Source organism: Mizuhopecten yessoensis, unplaced genomic scaffold (genome assembly GCF_002113885.1).
Source record: "Mizuhopecten yessoensis strain PY_sf001 unplaced genomic scaffold, ASM211388v2 scaffold11147, whole genome shotgun sequence".
Taxonomy (NCBI): domain Eukaryota; kingdom Metazoa; phylum Mollusca; class Bivalvia; order Pectinida; family Pectinidae; genus Mizuhopecten; species Mizuhopecten yessoensis.
The window spans coordinates 599,242-619,452 of NW_018408903.1; the positions used below are offsets into that span (position 1 = coordinate 599,242).

The following is a 20,211-nucleotide window of genomic DNA, read 5'->3' on the forward strand; positions in this document are numbered from 1 at the left end:
AAAATAACAAGACTCTGTTCAAAGGCCTGGATTTGGGGAATGAAGGGAGATATACTGTATATATATACTATATATCGAAAATACTTATTTTTTGCTTGTACTTGACTGTACACATTTATTATGGAACATTAGGTTCAATGTCTACCATAAAAATATTTTTTTAACTTTAAGCTAATTATCAGCTTTATACTTTATTTTGGATGTTATATAATTAGCTATAAAGTGGGCTTCTGGAAGTACATATAGTTTAAATAAATAAGATGACTTTAATTCTGCAACAATGTTCCATTCCCATCTGATCAATATTTCAAAATTAATGCTGATCTTTCCTCCAAAGCATCAAAACAAACAACAATTAATTCAGACTACACAGTAATATCCAGGATATACATATTCTTGAACATGTACACGAAATTTAATAAAAATCAGGGTTGAATGGCTGAGGTAAAGATGTTTTGGCACTGGGTCATGTATCCCAAGTAAACAAAAACAAAAAACATTTTTTACTTTATTTCCTTTCTTGTTCTATGTGTTGATGATTCTATATTTTAAGAATCCTCAGCATTTTTATGATTAGTGTTTTCAAAAGCGTACCAAACAACCAGGGAGCCAGGACTTGAGTCCAGCAATCCATACCAAGATTTGGTTCATTCCTACCATGGATTTAAGTTGCTTCGTACCTTATATATATTTCATAAATTTGCCAAATACCTCGGCCCAAATCACCATGCAAATGCAACTTATTTATGAGAAATTCAATCAAGAAAAGTAAATAAGTCACTATTTTTTTTATTGTGATTATATATGTGGTATGACTATCACACTTGAAAAAGCTTAATTAATGTTAACACCTATATATAATAATAAAATTTAATGAATATATGTCATGTACGGTACCAATATAATACTTTGGTACCGAGCACCTCAAATGCCATACTCAGGGCCAAAACCACAGGAAAGGACATGACTGTCACCTATCTTATACACCAATACTGTCAGTAAGAGAAGGAAGTAGATGTATATAAATATAAAACAAAACCAGGAAAGTGACAGAAACGGTCATTATAACAAACTATTATACAACTTTATAAAAAGAATGGGACATCTTATTTTTCGAACAAGATAGGGTCACTGATCACATGAATATTCAATAAAACAACAATGACCCCAATAATAATTTCGTGAAATAAAAAAATGAACATGAAATGATGATAACAGACGTCAGAATTCACAGGCAAAAGTTCATCAAGTCAAGAAGAGCATAAAAAGTGAATAAGAAATATTGATATACCACTTTACCTGGCGTATAATCCTTATAGCTGTGTTGATGTTCTTTAATTCACTTATAGAGGAGGACAGGACCAACGCCCAAATATGTTCCTTTCGTCGCCCGTGTCGGTTGATAACCCTTCTATGAGTAATCCACCATCACTTCTCAACAAAATGGCGACTCGCCTGTTTATCGGCACGAAAGTTCTACCGGTGTCTCGGCTTTAAGATGTGTCCGGATGTATAAAATTCACCACAGGAAACTCTTAATCTGGAACCTCCCTAGCTCTGGCACAGAATTATACACATGGTCAGACATCGTCAGGAAAGTCTAGCATAACTTGTCCCGGAAAAAGGTCCTTCACAGTTTCCTCCTAGTTGACCTTACCCGGAAGTGAACAGAAAAGTTTTACAGTGACATATACTTTTTTTTTTAAAGTTAAAACAAACTGACAAGCCCCTCTGTGAAGGGAAATATCACAAATGTATACATTTATAAATAAAACAAAGTTTACTTTAGCAGATTATTAAATAAATCAAACATAAATCTACATTTTTTAGTTTTTATTTTCGCCGCTTGAATCATTATCAATATCCATGGTGCCGCTTAGAGCCTTCCAAAACTAAATATGGGAGACACGTGCGTTAGACAGATGTGGACAACATGTTTGTTTATGTTGCTAATTGGCTTCTCCGCGTGCAGATCCCAACAGCTAGAAATGGTGACGAAGGATTCGTTAGAGGAAATTATTAAGGATACGAAATATGTTCTTGTTTTATTTTGTAAGTGAAAGGAATTCACAAAAACTGGATAGATGTTTTGCATGACACGTTGCAATATGACTGATGCGTTTCCATAATTTGACAGACTGTTGCCACCCTAATAGCAAATTTTAAAACATGGATAGGCCTATCAGTCAGATAACATAGATACATGTATTATAATTCAATGTTGTTTTAGCCAAGTCTTGTGGTCAATAAAAAAGGCGCGTTTTGTGCACATGATGAGGATGCTTCTACTGAAGAATCATAAAATTTTAAAAAAAAATCTGCAACACAGAGAACACAAAACACAAAAAGAGTGTGAAGTTAAAACGTTATAAAACGTCGATACGACCTTTGAGAATTACCAAAACGTCTGAAATAAGTTAACAGCTTAGTACTGATATTAATACCTTGCCTCCTCTGCCCCGAAAAATTGTCCAAAAATGAATTGTGTCCAGTGTTCTCAGTCTACATTTAAAAAACTTTTTTTGCCCGTTTTTCTTTGATTATTTCCTGAGATTGTTTGATATCTGTTCCAGTTTATGACACTGAGACATGTCCTCGGTGTGTAGCAGCTGAGAAAGAACTTCTTCAGGTAAACACCATGCCAGACTTGTATGACCATGGTATGTATGACTTACCTCCCCTTGAACTAAATTCTGAATTAGTACTTTTGAATGATGAGTTGTATATTGCAGAATATAAAAAATTCGCTTTATGTTTGAATTGATTTAAATGTTATGGATTGATAAGTAAATGATTCGAGCAAAAGATATTTGAAATATTGAAATAACATGGAAAGATCATTACCCTGTGATTGTTTCAATTTGTACCAGCATCGTTTAGTTATCTTATAATATAACCATGTGGTTAAAAGGAATTTCTCTTTATCTCAGTCACCCCGAGAATTTCATAATTAGTTATCCATTCTTTGAATTGGAAGGGTTCGAATGTGTCTTCAGGGGTGAATGAGTTAACATGGCTGGTAGATAACCAGGTTAGACTCAGTGCTGAGAATCTTAGAAAATGTTACCTTAGTTTTATTGTCAGCTACATGGGAACCTTTGTAATGCATGGTAATCCATTAATGATGCTATATGACAAGTATATATGTACATATATGATAAAAGCAGAAAAATGATCCTTACGGACGATAAAATATTATGAAAAGAAAAATTCTCTCAAAAGTCTTATAGTACTTTCATCTCTGCTAGGAGATTCTAGACTAAAAAAAATATAGATATATATAGTAATTCTCCTGGAGACTTTAGGATGAGAATTTTCTACACAATGGGAGTAAAAAATATAAAATAGTATATTCTTTTTCCAGATCTCTCCAAAATAGATGTGGTCTTACAATGTACTTCTATCAAGTTTTTACAAATTTGGTTATAGGGTTATATGTATGAAATATGCATGACTCCCAGGTTGGTTAGTTATCAGGGTTTAACATTCTATTAACAGCTAAGGTCATTTAAGGACGTGCCTCCATGTGTTTTGTGTGTCAGTGCATGTGTGTACGTGTGCTGAATGCAGGGTATGTTGGTGTAATTGTCTCCTTGTGATAGCACATACATCTTTAGTGACCAGGACTTATGTCTGATGTTATACTATCCAGACTACATTGCAATAATGAGACCTTCTAGAGTACCGCCACAACTTGTGTTGTACATAATGTTCTGCTCTGACACAATTGTAATGTCAAAGTTAATTTAAAAGCATCAATTGCACAGTGGTTTAATGTTTAAAAAAATCATTCTTAAACATCGATTTTGGAAATGTTAAGTTTAATATCTTATATACATTATGTGCCAGTGGTGAAAGATCTAGTTATTTGTTACTGACTCAGCTAGAGGGGTTTTCTCTTTAGCCGAATCAGTAAAGCACTAGACTGTTTATCTGTAGTCTTTGGTTGTAGTCTCAGCAGAGGCACATTAGTTACAAATGTAGTACAAATTGACCGGACTACACTGATGGCTGTTGGTCGTTTGCACTCTATGCTTGACAAAGGAAACAGCCATTTTCGAAAGCTTGCAAAATGAGTTTTCTATTATTGTTTGGGTTCAAAACAAACTAAAGTATTTATTATGCAGTGGTGACTGTTTTTCTGTTTTCCAGCTATTCAGCTCATTAAGTGTGAAGATCCGGGGATGGCAGTAAAGTATGGGGTAACAACTGTTCCCCAGGTCGTCTACTTCAGAGACGGGGTGCCCGCTTTATTTGAAGGTAGGACATAGACCAGTTAAGTGGACACAAGTATTCCCTTACTTGTGATGAAAACTGTAGCTTTGCATTAGAAACTGCTGTTTCTTGCATGACTATAGGTTTGATAAATCATTTCGCAAATAAAGAACCATATGCCTTGCGGGACTTTGCTCCTGATCAATCTGACGTAGACAGGTATAATGGGTGAATTGCCTGGTCATGTGGGGGTTTTCAGGGTACACCGGTTTCCTCCCACATTAAAAGCCTCTATGTGTGTACCTCCAGGCAAAACAAAGAGTGATCAATATCTAAGTTGTAATAAGTTCCTTTGTTGCTGCTGTACATGTCATACAAATAAAGTTTATGTTATAAACATGATGTACCTTTAGGCAGGTACACTGACATGCTGGTTGTATTTTTTAGTCTTTTTTGAGTTAACAGACAGTAACAATGGCCTCTTTTTAACAGTGCCCCATGATGTTAGAGAGATCCGAACAGAGGATGTGGAGATTTTCGTGGACGAGGCACAGCAGGTGGCAATGAAGACACTTAACGATGACAGCTTTGAGCACCTGACACAGGCCGCAACAGGGGCCACCACAGGGGACTGGCTAATCATATTGTATGTAATGGGGGCACCACAGGGGACTGGCTCATCATATTGTATGTAATAGGGCCACCACAGGGGACTGGCTCATCATTGTATGTAATAGGGGCCACCACAGGGGATTTGCCCATCATATTGTATGTAATAGGGGCCACCACAGGGGACTGGATCATCATATTGTATGTAATAGGGGCACATCAGGGGACTGGCTCATCATATTGTATGTAATAAGGGCCACCACAGGGGACTGGCTCATCATATTGTATGTAATAGGGGCCACACTGGGGAATCGGCAATTTACATTGTAACAAACAAAGGGGGAAAGAGCCAGTGCTTGTCCAATGTATGATCCATCTATTATGCGCTCGCTGGAAGTTGGATACCGATCAGTAATGCATGGAGTTCCTTAATAGCAAATAGAAAATAAATATTCCAGACAATATAATACATTTATAATGCATTCACTGATCTGACTATATATATATATATTTGAGAACATTAAATTGATAGTAAAATGAATAAAACTTGCCACTATGGTAAGTTATGTGAGAGCTAAAGTTGAACATAAATGTCCATTCTATTTCCTCAACCAATACACTATAAACGTAAAGTTGAATTTTATTTATGCAATGTTTATAACTTTGTTATTGTTTATTTTAGCTACCGACCATCATGTGATGGCCATCTTTCTGCTATAGAAGGGGCTGGTGTTAAGTAAGTAAATTATAAATTGATTTTGCAAATTTCAATTCCACCCACCCCACTGCAACCCCCGAAAAAATATATAACTAGTAATTTGAAATTTAAATAACTCTTGATTACACCCCTCCCTCTGGTTCCTACTGTGATATGTTTTTCTTTCAGGCTGAGACACAAGATGAATATAGCCAAGATCAATATAGATGAGAGTCCTCGTCTCAAGAAACGATTCAAGATTATAGATTGTCCTACAACTTACTTGTAAGTAAAGAATATCTCCCTTACCTGCAGGTTTTTCGAACTGATGAGTAAAGATTATCTCCCTTACTTGCAGGTTTTTCAGGTGACGAAAAAATGTCATTATAATTTTCAATTTAAAATATTTTAGCTAGGCTGATCCACAAATATTTCTATATTGTATTGGTCAAAATGTAGACAATGTTCATATTCTGGAGATAATTAAAGTCTATATACCTGTATCAAGTAAAATTATGAATATACAGGTGACGAAAAAATGTCATTAATTTTCAATTTAAAATATTTTTCACGACAACTTTATGATACAACAACTTATAATGTTTGTTACAGTTTCCGTCTGGGACGTATGTACCACTACTTCTCAGAGGAACAAGACCAGTATCATATCCGCCCGCTCATCAATTTTGTGTCATCCTGGTATAAAAATGTCAAGGCAGAAAGTGTACCGATGGAACCAACAGCGTTGTAAGTTGGATTGGGGTGTGCCGATATGTGCACGTGTTCAGCCTGATGTTACTGAATGCTTCAAAGACAACAAACATTGATATGCATCTGCATAAAGATCTAAAGTCATTAAATTAAAAATAAATAACACATTTAATTAATAAATGATGTGAGAAAAAAGATATTTGTATAAATGTTTGTGTCAAGGGTCGATTTTCTGAGCATTCTGGACATCCGATTTAAAGGGAGGAAATAGGCAATGTCTGGGTTTTACAAAATTTGAAAACCCCTCGGGTGGCATTTCCCTATCCTTCACCCTTGGGCATGAAAGAGTCTTATAATCTATTCAATGGGGATTATTTTAGTACAGTTACATATTTGAGAGTAACATGAAGTATTTCATGGTAGCATATGCTATTTCTTGGAAACAGAGTATTGTAATGGTAACATATTGGATTTTAAGATAACAAAGCGTATTTTAAGGTAGGATAATGTATTTTATGTTAACATACAGTATTTTAAGGTAGGATAATGTATTTTATGTTAACATAAAGTATTTTAAGGTAGGATAATGTATTTTATGTTTACATACAGTATTTTAAGGTAGGATCATGTATTTTATGTTAACATACATTATTTTAAGGTAGGATAATGTATTTGATGTTAACATAAAGTATTTTAAGGTAGGATAATGTATTTTATGTTTTCATACAGTATTTTAAGGTAGGATAATGTATTTTATGTTTACATACAGTATTTTAAGGTAGGATAATGTATTTGATGTTAACATAAAGTATTTTAAGGTAGGATAATGTATTTTATGTTTACATACAGTATTTTAAGGTAGGATCATGTATTTTATGTTAACATACATTATTTTAAGGTAGGATAATGTATTTTATGTTAACATAAAGTATTTTAAGGTAGGATAATGTATTTTATGTTTACATACAGTATTTTAAGGTAGGATCATGTATTTTATGTTAACATACATTATTTTAAGGTAGGATAATGTATTTGATGTTAACATAAAGTATTTTAAGGTAGGATAATGTATTTTATGTTAACATAAAGTATTTTAAGGTAGGATAATGTATTTTATGTTAACATAAAGTATTTTAAGGTAGGATAATGTATTTTATGTTTTCATACAGTATTTTAAGGTAGGATAATGTATTTTATATTTACATACAGTATTTTAAGGTAGGATAATGTATTTTATGTTTACATACAGTATTTTAAGGTAGGATCATGTATTTTATGTTAACATACATTATTTTAAGGTAGGATAATGTATTTTATGTTAACATAAAGTATTTTAAGGTAGGATAATGTATTTTATGTTTACATACAGTATTTTAAGGTAGGATCATGTATTTTATGTTAACATACATTATTTTAAGGTAGGATAATGTATTTTATGTTAACATAAAGTATTTTAAGGTAGGATAATGTATTTTATGTTTTCATACAGTATTTTAAGGTAGGATAATGTATTTTATGTTTACATACAGTATTTTAAGGTAGGATCATGTATTTTATGTTAACATACAGTATTTTAAGGTCGGATAATGTATTTTATGTTAACATACAGTATTTTAAGGTCGGATAATGTATTTTATGTTAACATACAGTATTTTAAGGTCGGATAATGTATTTTATGTTAACATACAGTATTTTCAGGTAGGATACTGTATTTTATGTTAACATACAGTATTTTAAGGTCGGATAATGTATTTTATGTTAACATACAGTATTTTACGGTAGGATAATGTATTTTATGTTAACATACAGTATTTTAAGGTAGGATACTGTATTGAAAGTTAACAAATCATATTTTAAGGAACGATACAGTATTTAAAATTTACATACAGTATTTTAAGGTAGGATACTGTATTGAAAGTTAACAAACCATATTTTAAGGAACGATACAGTATTTAAAACTTACATACAGTATTTTAAGGTAGGATACTGTATTGAAAGTTAACATACAGTATTTTAAGGTAGGATAATGTATTGAAAGTTAACAAACCATATTGTAAGGAACAATACTGTATTTAGAGTTAACACAGTATTTTAAGGTAACAGACAGTGTTTAATAGTAACTTGTGTATCCTATATTCACGACCTGTTGTATTTCTTTACTTTTCTTCATGTTGTAGTGATGCACTTACGGAGGGTATAGCTGATTATTTAAAGGTGAGTACAGTGAATCTTGTTTGACTATATTCCTTGTCTATATAAGGTTTTAGTAAATTGGATTCCATATGTAAAATTTTGAATTCTTGTTTTGTCAAAAAAGTATCTTAGAACAATAAGGCCGTTCTTGTTTATCGCGGTCAAAACGGTTGTACTGGTTGGACCACTGTTGTTCGTTTATGAAATAAGGTCGGACCCAGTAATCTTATGTTGCCTTCAGGCTAGCCTTGACAAATCCTTGCAAGGTCTGCATAAACTTTTGTAGGTCCGACATGATTTATACCCGAAAATGTTATCTTTAAAATACCTGCTATGCCTGAGTTATCTCCCTTAAATAACCCATTGTAATCCTCGCTGCCAATGTACTGTCTCTCGGACAAATCAAACCCGCTGCTCCTGTCAACATGTGTATTCCAGAATGCCCCGAACCGGAAGTACGCTCCATAATACAATACATATGCAAGACCACACAATTGTGTTTTTCTAACGAATCAGAAAGCATTAGTTTATTGCGCGGACGAATATTTATGTCCGCGCAATAAATGAGTGCTCTCTTATTCGTTAGAAAAACACAAGTGTGTGGTCTTGCTTTTATCACATACCTTCCGTATTTGGTAGAGATCGATACAATGATTTTATAAACTTTGAAACTTTTTGCAAATACCAGGAACTTTTCAGTTCGCCATGACAAGGGGATTTCCATAAAAAGTAGTTCCGGCTAGTAGGTAAATACAACATTCCGTATTGCAATACAGAACGTTGTATTTCATAGTCAATTGCTTGTATTACTATAACAAGATTCCACAGGTATGTGATAAAATAGAAACCAAATGCCGGGTCATTAGATCCGGAATGCCAACACTACACCCTTCTGTTACCGTTGTTTTGTGTATAAATCAGAATGACCTAGGATTTGCTTGTGTACCTTTAACTGTGTTATCTAGTAGAAATTACTAAAGTTTGAAGCAATATTGTATGTGATTATTACTTTAATATGGAACTCTTCTGTAAAGGAACTTTTACTGTTATAGGATTTAATAGGATATTAGTGCACGCATTGCTGCCTCTATACCCACATTAATATAGTTTGAAATACATTGTGGTAAACGTAAAACAAGCCTATACATTAGATGCTGTATGATCGTACTTCAACTCATGATCTTTCCAGAACTCGTCCATTTTTTTCTCAAAGTCAAATACATTACGAAATGAAATAACGACTTGTGGGAGACTATTCTAGATATCAATTATACTTTTTATAGTAAGAAAGATGAGCGTAACACACACACACAGAGGTGACTGATCCTTTGTAATGTGGTTAAAGACACAGTATGCTAAAATGAAAGAGAGAATGAAGAGAAAGAGGCCTTTTGCATGAGGCTGTATTATGTAAGAGGGATGATCCCGGGGCACCCCAACTCTTGCATCCCTCCCAAAGATGCTGGGGGAATAAAACAATTTGAACCTAAAAAAAAAAAAGGGGGGGGGCACTGCATCATGGTTCTAGGACTCATTTTTTCATCATCGGTGACGCTGGGGTCCCGAAAAGTCCAAATAGGTCCAAGCTTCTGTTGAAACAAAGGGGCAAATGCATTCAACCCTTAATTTATGAATTTAGAAATACAGTTAAATAATCTGTTCAGTGTGTATATAATGAACCATGCCACTACTTAAAAGAGGTAGCTGTGGTCACCAGATAAGTTACCAGATAACTGTGCTCATCAGATAAGTTACCAGATAACTGTGGTCACCAGATAAGTGTAAATTGGAACAAGTGTTCCAATGTTAAAGTGAATCTTTATGTGGAAAGATACAAAACATAAGGTAAGTCCTCTCTGTCTACTCTAGTTCAATTTATTTTTAAATTCAGTGGTCCAACATGTTTATTACATCTGACAGTGGCAGATCCAGAGACCTACCTGGGGGGGTTTCCAAATTTCCAAGGGGCGGGGGGTTCCAAGTGCGAAAAAATTGAGGGAAATGGTGAAAATGCATGATTTTTAAAGAAAATTCTCAGGGTTGGGAGGGTTTCCTGAAGCCCCAAAAAAACACCTGGATCCGCCATTGCATCATAAACAATTTCAGAGGGATGTGAAAAAAGTCTAGGAACCTAGATTCATTCTGTCTTCGTACTTGCCAACTCTCCTTATTTAGGTAGGAGACTCCCAATTTTGGACCCTTAAGATGAGCCTTTTCTACTGGTGAATTTGCTAAACTATTCCTAATTTCTAAGATCTGATGATTTCATTTGAAAGAACAGCTCAAAAGATGCCATTTAAAAGTGTTATTTTTACCTGGGGGTGTACGAACACATTCTATTTCAGTTTTTAATTTTGAGTGCGCATAATCTCCCCCATGGAAATTTTAAAAAGTTGGCAAGTATGTCTGTTTCTTTGTGATCTATAAAACATATATCGGAACTATACAACTTATTGTTGTTATTTGAACTGGAAAATAAATAATGTTCTAAACTTGATGCTGATTTCAGGACCTGATTCAGGGACCAAACAGAGGGAAGTTCCTGCTAGGACTTGGTGTAATTCTCGGAGTTGTCTCCCTTATTCTTGCTATAGTCGCTGTCACCTGTCCGTGTCGGAGGAAGGAAACGAAACTAGAATAGCATCCCCACATCATCTTTTACATTATTTATATTTTAATTTACATGCATTGGAACATTTTTTTTTTTTCAAATATCATTTTTGCATATATTTACAACCATAACTGAAAAAATTATAAAACCTGATTCACGTTTTTTCAGTACGATTATTATTTGAATACATATGTGTTTTACATGGTATGTGCCTTACAATTTGCAATATTGAATCTTATAACATTTAATGGTTCAGGGAACTGACGACTTCAGTCTTTGTATTTTTGTATTTTCTATATAAATGAGTCTGTTTGTTCATTTCTATGGAAGAGAGTAGGATTTGACCTTTCAATAGAAAGAACCATGTTTCAAAATACCAAATTATGAAAAAAAAAATTAACAATATGTATGATATAAATTTATTTGTTCAGTTGATATATGTACTAATGGTAATGATATTTGTAATGTATAAATGATATCTGTATTTATAATTGAAGTGGTGCATGGGAATATTTTGCTGTCCTATTTTTTGTTATGTTTAAAGCCTGTTGAAATAAAATACATTGTATAAACGAAAGAGTACTTACTGATGTCAAGCGATTGTTTAATTTGTAACATGATTGGAATTATTTTTCGGGTCAATGTTGACCTAGCCATTTGAAGTTAACCAAGGAAAGCATATGTTTACGACATCCCTGGTGTTAAACGACTTACAAGGTAGAACTAGCCTATCGTTGTAGGAGTTCTATAAGAATATCTATCACTTCCGTATATATGCCGGCTTGTATTTTATTATCTAACTATATGATATAAACTCTACCTAACAAGTGCAAAAATAACCTTTAACCTTTGGGAGCACTAGACTCCATAACCCCTAATGACATGTATACAGAAGACTTTCACTTTCACGGATGGGGAAGCACCGGAAGTGGACTAGGTGTTTAAAGGTCAGTAAAAACCCTCTTATGACTTAGGAGAGTACATGTATACAGAAGGCTTTCACGTATGGAGAAGCACCGAAAGTGGACAAAGTGTCTACAGATCAGTAAAAACCCTCTTATGACTTAGGAGAGTACATGTATACAAAAGGCTTTCACGTATGGGGAAGCACCGGAAGTGGACTAGGTGTTTAAAGGTCAGTAAAAACCCTCTTATGACTTAGGAGAGTACATGTATACAGAAGGCTTTCACGTATGGAGAAGCACCGGAAGTGGACTAGGTGTTTAAAGGTCAGTAAAAACCCTCCTATGACTTAGGAGAGTACATGTATACAGAAGGCTTTCACGTATGGAGAAGCATCGGAAGTGGACTAGGTGTCTGCAAATCAGAAGAAAACCTCTTATGACTTAGGAGAGTACATGTATATAGAAGACTTTCATGTATGGGGAATCACCGGAAGTGGACAAAGTGTCTAAAAATCAGAAAAAATACTCTAATGACTTAAGAGAGTACATGTATACTGAAGACTTTCACGCAAGGGGAAGCACCGGAAGTGGACAAAGTGTCTAAAAATCAGAAAAAAACCTCTTATGACTTAGGAGAGTACATGTATACAGAAGGCTTTCACGCATGGGCAAGCACCGGAAGTGGACAAAGTGTTTACAGATCAGGAAAAAACCTCTTATGACTGTGAGCAGGTATTGATTGTTACGTCATTTGTTTGTGAGAGTAACGTCATCAATTTTTGAGAAAACGACGTAATTTTCTCACACAAACCAATGACGTAACAATCAATACCTGCTCACAAGAGAAGATAACTCTGCAATACGCAAAGACGGAATAGACAAGTAGCGAATCAACTAAAACAACAGCTTTTATAAAAGTATCTTGACTCCGTGTGTACTTCAACGTTAAAATGGTTGATGCAAGCACCTCAGAGGTTGGAACTTGGAAGAAATAAAATTCACCAAAATATACAATTTAATTACCATATATCAGCTTCTATTTCAACAGTGAACAGGATCCTAGGCTTTCCATTCAGGACCTTCACATATGTAGATGAAACAATGTTTACGCCATTGTCCAAGTTGTTAGTCAGGCCACACTTGTTAGTCAGGCCACACTTAGAATACTGGTCCGTTGTTTAGCCTTCAACAGGATAAAATATTGCTGGAAACTGCAGCGTTGAGGAACTAAAATGATTCAGAGCCTTTAAGATCTTATTTATCTACAAAAACTCCGCAAACTAGGATTGCCTACCATGGACTACAGACGTGAGAGAGCAGTCGTTATCTTGCGCCTCAACATTTTGGGAGGAATATACAAAGTAAACCACGCAAATATGTTCATAAAGGTACAAACGAGTGTAACATGAGACAAGTTTTTAAATGGAGGACACGTAAACCTGTCTACAGCACCAACTTCTGTTACAGGGTTGTAGACATCTGGAATAGTTTGCCAGACTGCGTAGTTTATTCTCCTAATCTGAACATATGTTAAGCTATTAGAACAATAAGTTTTTTGAAAACACATCAGTTTAAATTCGAGGAAAAGGACATATATGTTATACTTTTCTTTATTCAAGCGCACTGGAAGTGTAAAACCAACAAAACTTTAAACTGCTATCAAAATGCTCCCTGAAAAGTTGCAATGTTTACCATAAAGTCCTCTATATACTCCTTATACGTACCAAGGCAAACACAACACAACACCTACATAGCAAATAGCTGCTCGACCGATAGCACGGACGGAGTCGGCATTTATTCATAAATATAATATGAATAAAACCCAAGCGCGCCACCCAACCTGAAAACCTTATTAGGCGCGACAGGAGGTGTACCAGCCCGACAATGCTTAAGGGTTTTTACAAAATTGATGCCGGGATTTCCTAAATGTGACGATGCCCACACATACATCTGTTACATAAACATAAAATTCTGCTATAATTTTATTTCAAGCTGTACTACGCCGTGCGAGGTGCGAAGCTAGAATGAACATACACGTACCCTAAACTACCCTTAGCATGTGCCTCAATCTGATTGGTCAAAACATCTGCACGAGACAGGCAACTGCCCTCGTATACTCCGTGTATACAGAACAAACATTTCCCGCTATTCTCCGAAACGCGGGAAAGTAATATATCTACAACTACATAAACTATAATAAGTCATTTGGTCCTAGCTAGGCCGTGGGAGTTGGTTGTGATCTACTTTTATATAGAAATCAAGGACATCCTTGTCGTTGTACATCAAAATTCACCAAGTGAAGTGAACAACAGTTCGCCAGCCCAAAGAGTGTAAGGACTACAGGTAACTATTACAGCTCCATAACCCACCTGCGAATGACCAACTTGAAAGTCCCGTGAAACAGAAGGGGAATGAAACTTCTCAAATGTATCAATAAAGGAGCTGGAGATAGATGTTATGACAGGGTCGCCATGGAGATATCTTCTGTTGTTCTAAAATGTATCAATAAAGGAGCTGGAGATAGATATTATAACAGGGTCGCCATGGAGATTTCTCCTGTTGTTCTTGTCTAGCCTTACGTTTATCTCTTTATTTATAAACATTTTCTTCAGATTGATAAGTATGAATAATGAGAAGGTTTTTTTTTACACAACCAATACAATTTTCCATGTGACGTTTCGATGACTAGTACGATAGGTACACTGTCACCTTCATCAGACAAATGACCGGTGAAGCGCATGCACACAAAGGTATAAAATGTGTACGAGTTGTCCACAAATTCGATGTCGATTTTGGCTAGATCCGTTTACGTTTATCTTTTTTGAGTTAGAATAACAGATTAGTTAACACTTTCATAATCTCTTGTTTTCCGTTTATGATCTGAAGAATGTTAAAGACATAACACATACCTTATTTACTACAGGGTAGAATGGGTAATATATACTACAATGTCAGTACAGAGGAGAAGTCGGATATATAGGAGAAACAGGAGGCACCTCAGTAAGAAATGGAACGAGATATTTCTTTGGAACTACACCCAAAACAACAGTGAAGGCGAAAGCGAGCTCGCCACAGTCGTTTTTAGAGCTTATCCTATGCGGCAGCGTCCGTCGTCCGTCAACTTTTTCCTTTAAAACGCTACTAGTCCTGAACGGCTCAGAGGATTTTGACCAAGTTTGGTTTGGTGCATCATTGGCCAAAGGGTTCTCAGTTTTTTTTGTATAAATGGAGGATATGGTCCCCCTGGGGGCAGAGGGGCGGGGCCAAATTGGGGGGAAATAAGTAAATCTTTAAAAATCTTCTTCTTCTCAATCAATCGAAGGATTTTGACCCAATTTGTCCTAGAGCAACTTTGGACAAAGGAGACCCAAGTTTGTATAAACGGAGGGTGTGGCCCCTCGGGGGGGCGGAGGGGTGGGTCCCAATAGGGGAAATAAAGGATTTTTTTCCTCCTGCTATACAAGTGAATGGATTTAAAGCAAATGCAGTCTGAAGCATGATTAGGAACAAAAGAATCAATTTTGTATAAACTGAGGTGTGTGGACCCCTTCTTTGGGGCAGATGAGTGGGGCCAATTAGAGGAAATAGACGAAAACATTAAATATCCTTCTCCTTCTGTACCGTTGAAGGGATTTTAATCTAACCAAACTTGTTCTAGAGAATCTTTGGGCAAAGGGAATTGAATATTTATAAATGAAAATATATTGACGCTGGTATATGTCTAATTATCCTTTATACGATGTCGAGTGTTCTTGTTATTGGTGTTTTTAAGGAATATGAAGACTCATGTAGTCAGTATCTTTAAAACCAGTAGTTAAACATCTTCTTTCAACAGCAAGTCTTAATTATCTAGACGTATTGCCTATCTCTATTATTCATATATGGCCAATTTTGATTAATAACGCATGTACTACTTGTGGTCGCTGTCTATAAGAGTAGTCTTGCTGTGTCTGCTAAGTTCACAGGAAGGACAAGGCTTATACACAATCACACGTTTTATCGGTCACAATAAGACGACGGACTAATGAGACGATGGTATATGTATGTTGGAATATATGGATGAATGCAAAAGTAAACTTTGTGAATCGCTTTGGTACGATCTAGATTGTGATAAAGCGGTATATAAGAACCTGGAATTTTTCTTTTTGTTCCTCTCCTTCTTCTTCATCATCATCTTCTTCTTCTTCCTTTTAGCTCACCTGGTCCGAAGGACCAATGTCAGCTTATGCCATACCGTGGCGTCCGTCGTCCGTACGTCAACAACTTCTTTAAACGACCTCTTCTTCTTAACCACTGATTGGAAATGGTACAAATGGTGGGGCTGACCTCCCAGGGGGCTGAGAGGTGGGGCCAAAAGGGGGCAATTTGGATATAAGAAAGATGAGCGTAACACACACACACAGAGGTGACTGATCCTTTGTAATGTGGTTAAAGACACAGTATGCTAAAATGAAAGAGAGAATGAAGAGAAAGAGGCCTTTTGCATGAGGCTGTATTATGTAAGAGGGATGATCCCGGGGCACCCCAACCCTGGCATCCCTCCCAAAGATGCCGGGGGAATAAAACAATTTGAACCTAAAAAAAGGGGGGGGGGGGCACTGCATCATGGTTTCTCCTTCTAGGACTCATTTTTTCATCATCGGTGACGCTGGGGTCCCAAAATGTCCAAATAGGTCCAAGCTTCTGTTGAAACAAAGGGGCAAGTGCATTCAACCCTTAATTTATGAATTTAAATATACAGTTAAATAATCTGCCCTGGCATCCCTCCCAAAGATGCCGGGGGAATAAAACAATTTGAACCTAAAAAAAGGATAAGTTACCAGATAACTGTGGTCACCAGATAACGGTCACCAGATAACTGTGGTCATCAGATAAGTTACCAGATAACTGTGCTCATCAGATAAGTTACCAGATAACTGCTCACCAGATAACTGAGCTCACCAGATAAGTTACCAGATAACTGTGGTCACCAGATAACGGTCACCAGATAACTGTGGTCACCAGATAAGTTACCAGATAACTGTGCTCATCAGATAAGTGTAAATTGGAACAAGTGTTCCAATGTAAAAGTTAATCTTCATGTGTAAAGATACAAAACATAAGGTAAGTCATTTCTGTCTACTCTAGTTCAATTTATTTTTAAATTCAGTTGTCCAACATGTTTATTACATCTGACAGTGGCAAATCCAGAGACCTACTGGGGGTTTCCAAATTCCCAAGGGGGGGGGGGGGGTTCAAGTGCGAAAAAATTGAGGGAAATGGTGAAAATGCATGATTTTTAAAGAAAATTCTCAGGGTGGGTAGGGTTTCCTGAAGCCCCAAAAAAACACCTGGATCCGCCATTGCATCATAAACAATTTCAGAGGGATGTGAAAAAAGTCTAGGAACCTAGATTCATTCTGTCTTCTTACTTGCCAACTCTCCTTATTTAGGTAGGAGACTCCCAATTTGGACCCTTAAGATGAGCCTTTTCTACTGGTGAATTTGCTAAACTATTCCTAATTTCTAAGATCTGATGATTTCATTTGAAAGAACAGCTCAAAAGATGCCATTTAAAAGTGTTATTTTTACCTGGGGGTGTACAAACACACATTCTAATTCAGTTTTTAATTTTGAGTGCGCATAATCTCCCCCATGGAAATTTTAAAAAGTTGGCAAGTATGTCTGTTTCGTTGTGATCTATAAAACATATATCGGAACTATACAACTTATTGCTGTTATTTGAACTGGAAAATAAATAATGTTCTAAACTTGATGCTGATTTCAGGACCTGATTCAGGGATCAAACAGAGGGAAGTTCCTGCTAGGACTTGGTGTAATTCTCGGAGTTGTCTCCCTTATTCTTGCTATAGTCGCTGTCACCTGTCCGTGTCGGAGGAAGGAAACGAAACTAGAATAGCATCCCCACATCATCTTTTACATTATTTATATTTTAATTTAGATGCATTGGAACATATTTATTTTTTTCAAATATCATTTTTGCATATATTTACAACAATAACTGAAAAAATTATAAAACCATATTCACGTTTTTTCAGTACGATTATTATTTGAATACATATGTGTTTTACATGGTATGTGCCTTACAATTTGCAATATTGAATCTTATAACATTTAATGGTTCAGGGAACTGACGACTTCAGTCTTTGTATTTTTGTATTTTCTATATAAATGAGTCTGTTTGTTCATTTCTATGGAAGAGAGTAGGATTTGACCTTTCAATAGAAAGAACCATGTTTCAAAATACCAAATAATGAAAAAAAGAAAAATTATTTTTAACAATATGTATGATATTATTTAATTGTTCAGTTGATATATGTACTAATGGTAATGATATTTGTAATGTATAAATGATATCTGTTTTTATAATTGAAGTGGTGCATGGGAATTTTTTGCTGTCCTATTTTTTGTTATGTTTAAAGCCTGTTGAAATAAAATACATTGTATAAACGAAACAAAGTGTCTACAAATCAGAAAAAAAACTCTTTTGACTTAGGAGAGTACATGTATACAGAAGGCTTTCACGGATGGGGAATCACCGGAAGTGGACAAAGTGTCTACAGATCAGAAAAAAAACACTCTTATGACTTAGGAGAATACATGTATATAGAAGACTTTCACGCATGGGGAAGCACCGGAAGTGGACAAAGTGTCTACAAGTCAGAAAAAACACCTCTTATGTTTTAGGAGAGTACATGTATACAGAAGGCTTTCACGCATGGGCAAGCACCGGAAGTGGACAAAGTGTTTACAGATCAGGAAAAAACCTCTAATGACTGTGAGCAGGTATTGATTGTTACGTCATTTGTTTGTGAGAGTAACGTCATCAATTTTTGAGAAAACGACGTAATTTTCTCACACAAACCAATGACGTAACAATCAATACCTGCTCACAAGAGAAGATAACTTTGCAATACGCAAAGACGGAATAGACAAGTAGCGACTCAACTAAAACAACAGCTTTTATAAAAGGATCTTGACTCCGTGTGTACTTCAACGTTAAAATGGTTGATGCAAGCACCTCAGAGTTTGGAACTTGGAAGAAATAAAATTCACCAAAATATACAATTTAATTACCATATATCAGCTTCTATTTCAACAGTGAACAGGATCCTAGGCGTTCCATTCAGGACCTTCACATATGTAGATGAAACAATGTTTACGCCATTGCCCAAGTTGTTAGTCAGGCCACACTTGTTAGTCAGGCCACACTTAGAATAATGGTCCGTTGTTTGGCCTTCAACAGGATAAAATATTGCTGGAAACTGCAGCGTTGAGGAACTAAAATGATTCAGAGTCTTAAAGATCTTATTTATCTAGAAAAACTCCGCAAACTAGGATTGCCTACCATGGACTACAAACGTGAGAGAGCAGTCGTTATCTTGCGCCTCAACATTTTGGGAGGAATATACAAAGTAAACCATGCAAATATGTTCATAAAGGTACAAACGAGTGTAACATGAGACAAGTTTTTAAATGGAGGACACGTAAACTTGTCTACAACACCAACTTCTGTTACAGGGTTGTAGACATCTGGAATAGTTTGCCAGACTGCGTAGTTTATTCTCCTAATCTGAACATATGTTAAGCTATTAGAACAATAAGTTTTTTGAAAACACATCTGTTTAAATTCGAGGAAAAGGACATATATGTTATACTTTTCTTTATTCAAGCGCAATAGAAGTGTAAAACCAACAAAACTTTAAACTGCTATCAAAATGCTCCCTGAAAAGTTGCAATGTTTACCATAAAGTCCTCTATATACTCCTTATACGTACCAAGGCAAACACAACACAACACCTAAATAGCAAATAGCTGCTCGACCGATAGCACGGACGGAGTCGGCATTTATTCATAAATATAATATGAATATAATGAATACGCATTAACAAAATAACTACTCCTCCCACATATACCCTCACATGGTTCATCGCCCTACATCTCTTAACGTAAAACCAAGCGTGCCACCCAACCTGAAAACCTTATTAGGCGCGACAGGAGGTATACCAGCCCGACAATGCTTAAGGGTTTTTACAAAATTGATGCTGGGATTTCCTAAATATGACAATGCCCACACATACATCTGTTATATAAACATAAAATTCTGCTATAATTTTATTTCAAGCTGTACTACGCCGTGCGAGGTGCGAAGCTAGAATGAACATACACGTACCCATAAACTACCCTTAGCATGTACCTCAATCTGATTGGTCAAAACATCTGCACGAGACAGGCAACTGCCCTCGTATACTCTGTGTATACAGGTCAAA

At 35.7% G+C, this 20,211-nt stretch overlaps 1 protein-coding gene across 1 annotated transcript; it reads left to right on the forward strand.

Annotated features, from left to right (window-relative positions):
* Positions 1 to 1,893: 1,893 nt before the first annotated feature.
* LOC110466923 lies at positions 1,894 to 11,612 on the forward strand. The gene is made up of 9 exons (XM_021523728.1): positions 1,894 to 2,052; positions 2,574 to 2,660; positions 4,153 to 4,260; positions 4,708 to 4,861; positions 5,507 to 5,560; positions 5,711 to 5,806; positions 6,134 to 6,268; positions 8,410 to 8,446; positions 10,935 to 11,612. Exons 1-9 carry the CDS (start codon positions 1,899 to 1,901, stop codon positions 11,064 to 11,066), a joined length of 957 nt encoding a protein of 318 aa, XP_021379403.1. The 5' UTR covers positions 1,894 to 1,898; the 3' UTR covers positions 11,067 to 11,612.
* Positions 11,613 to 20,211: the final 8,599 nt, after the last annotated feature.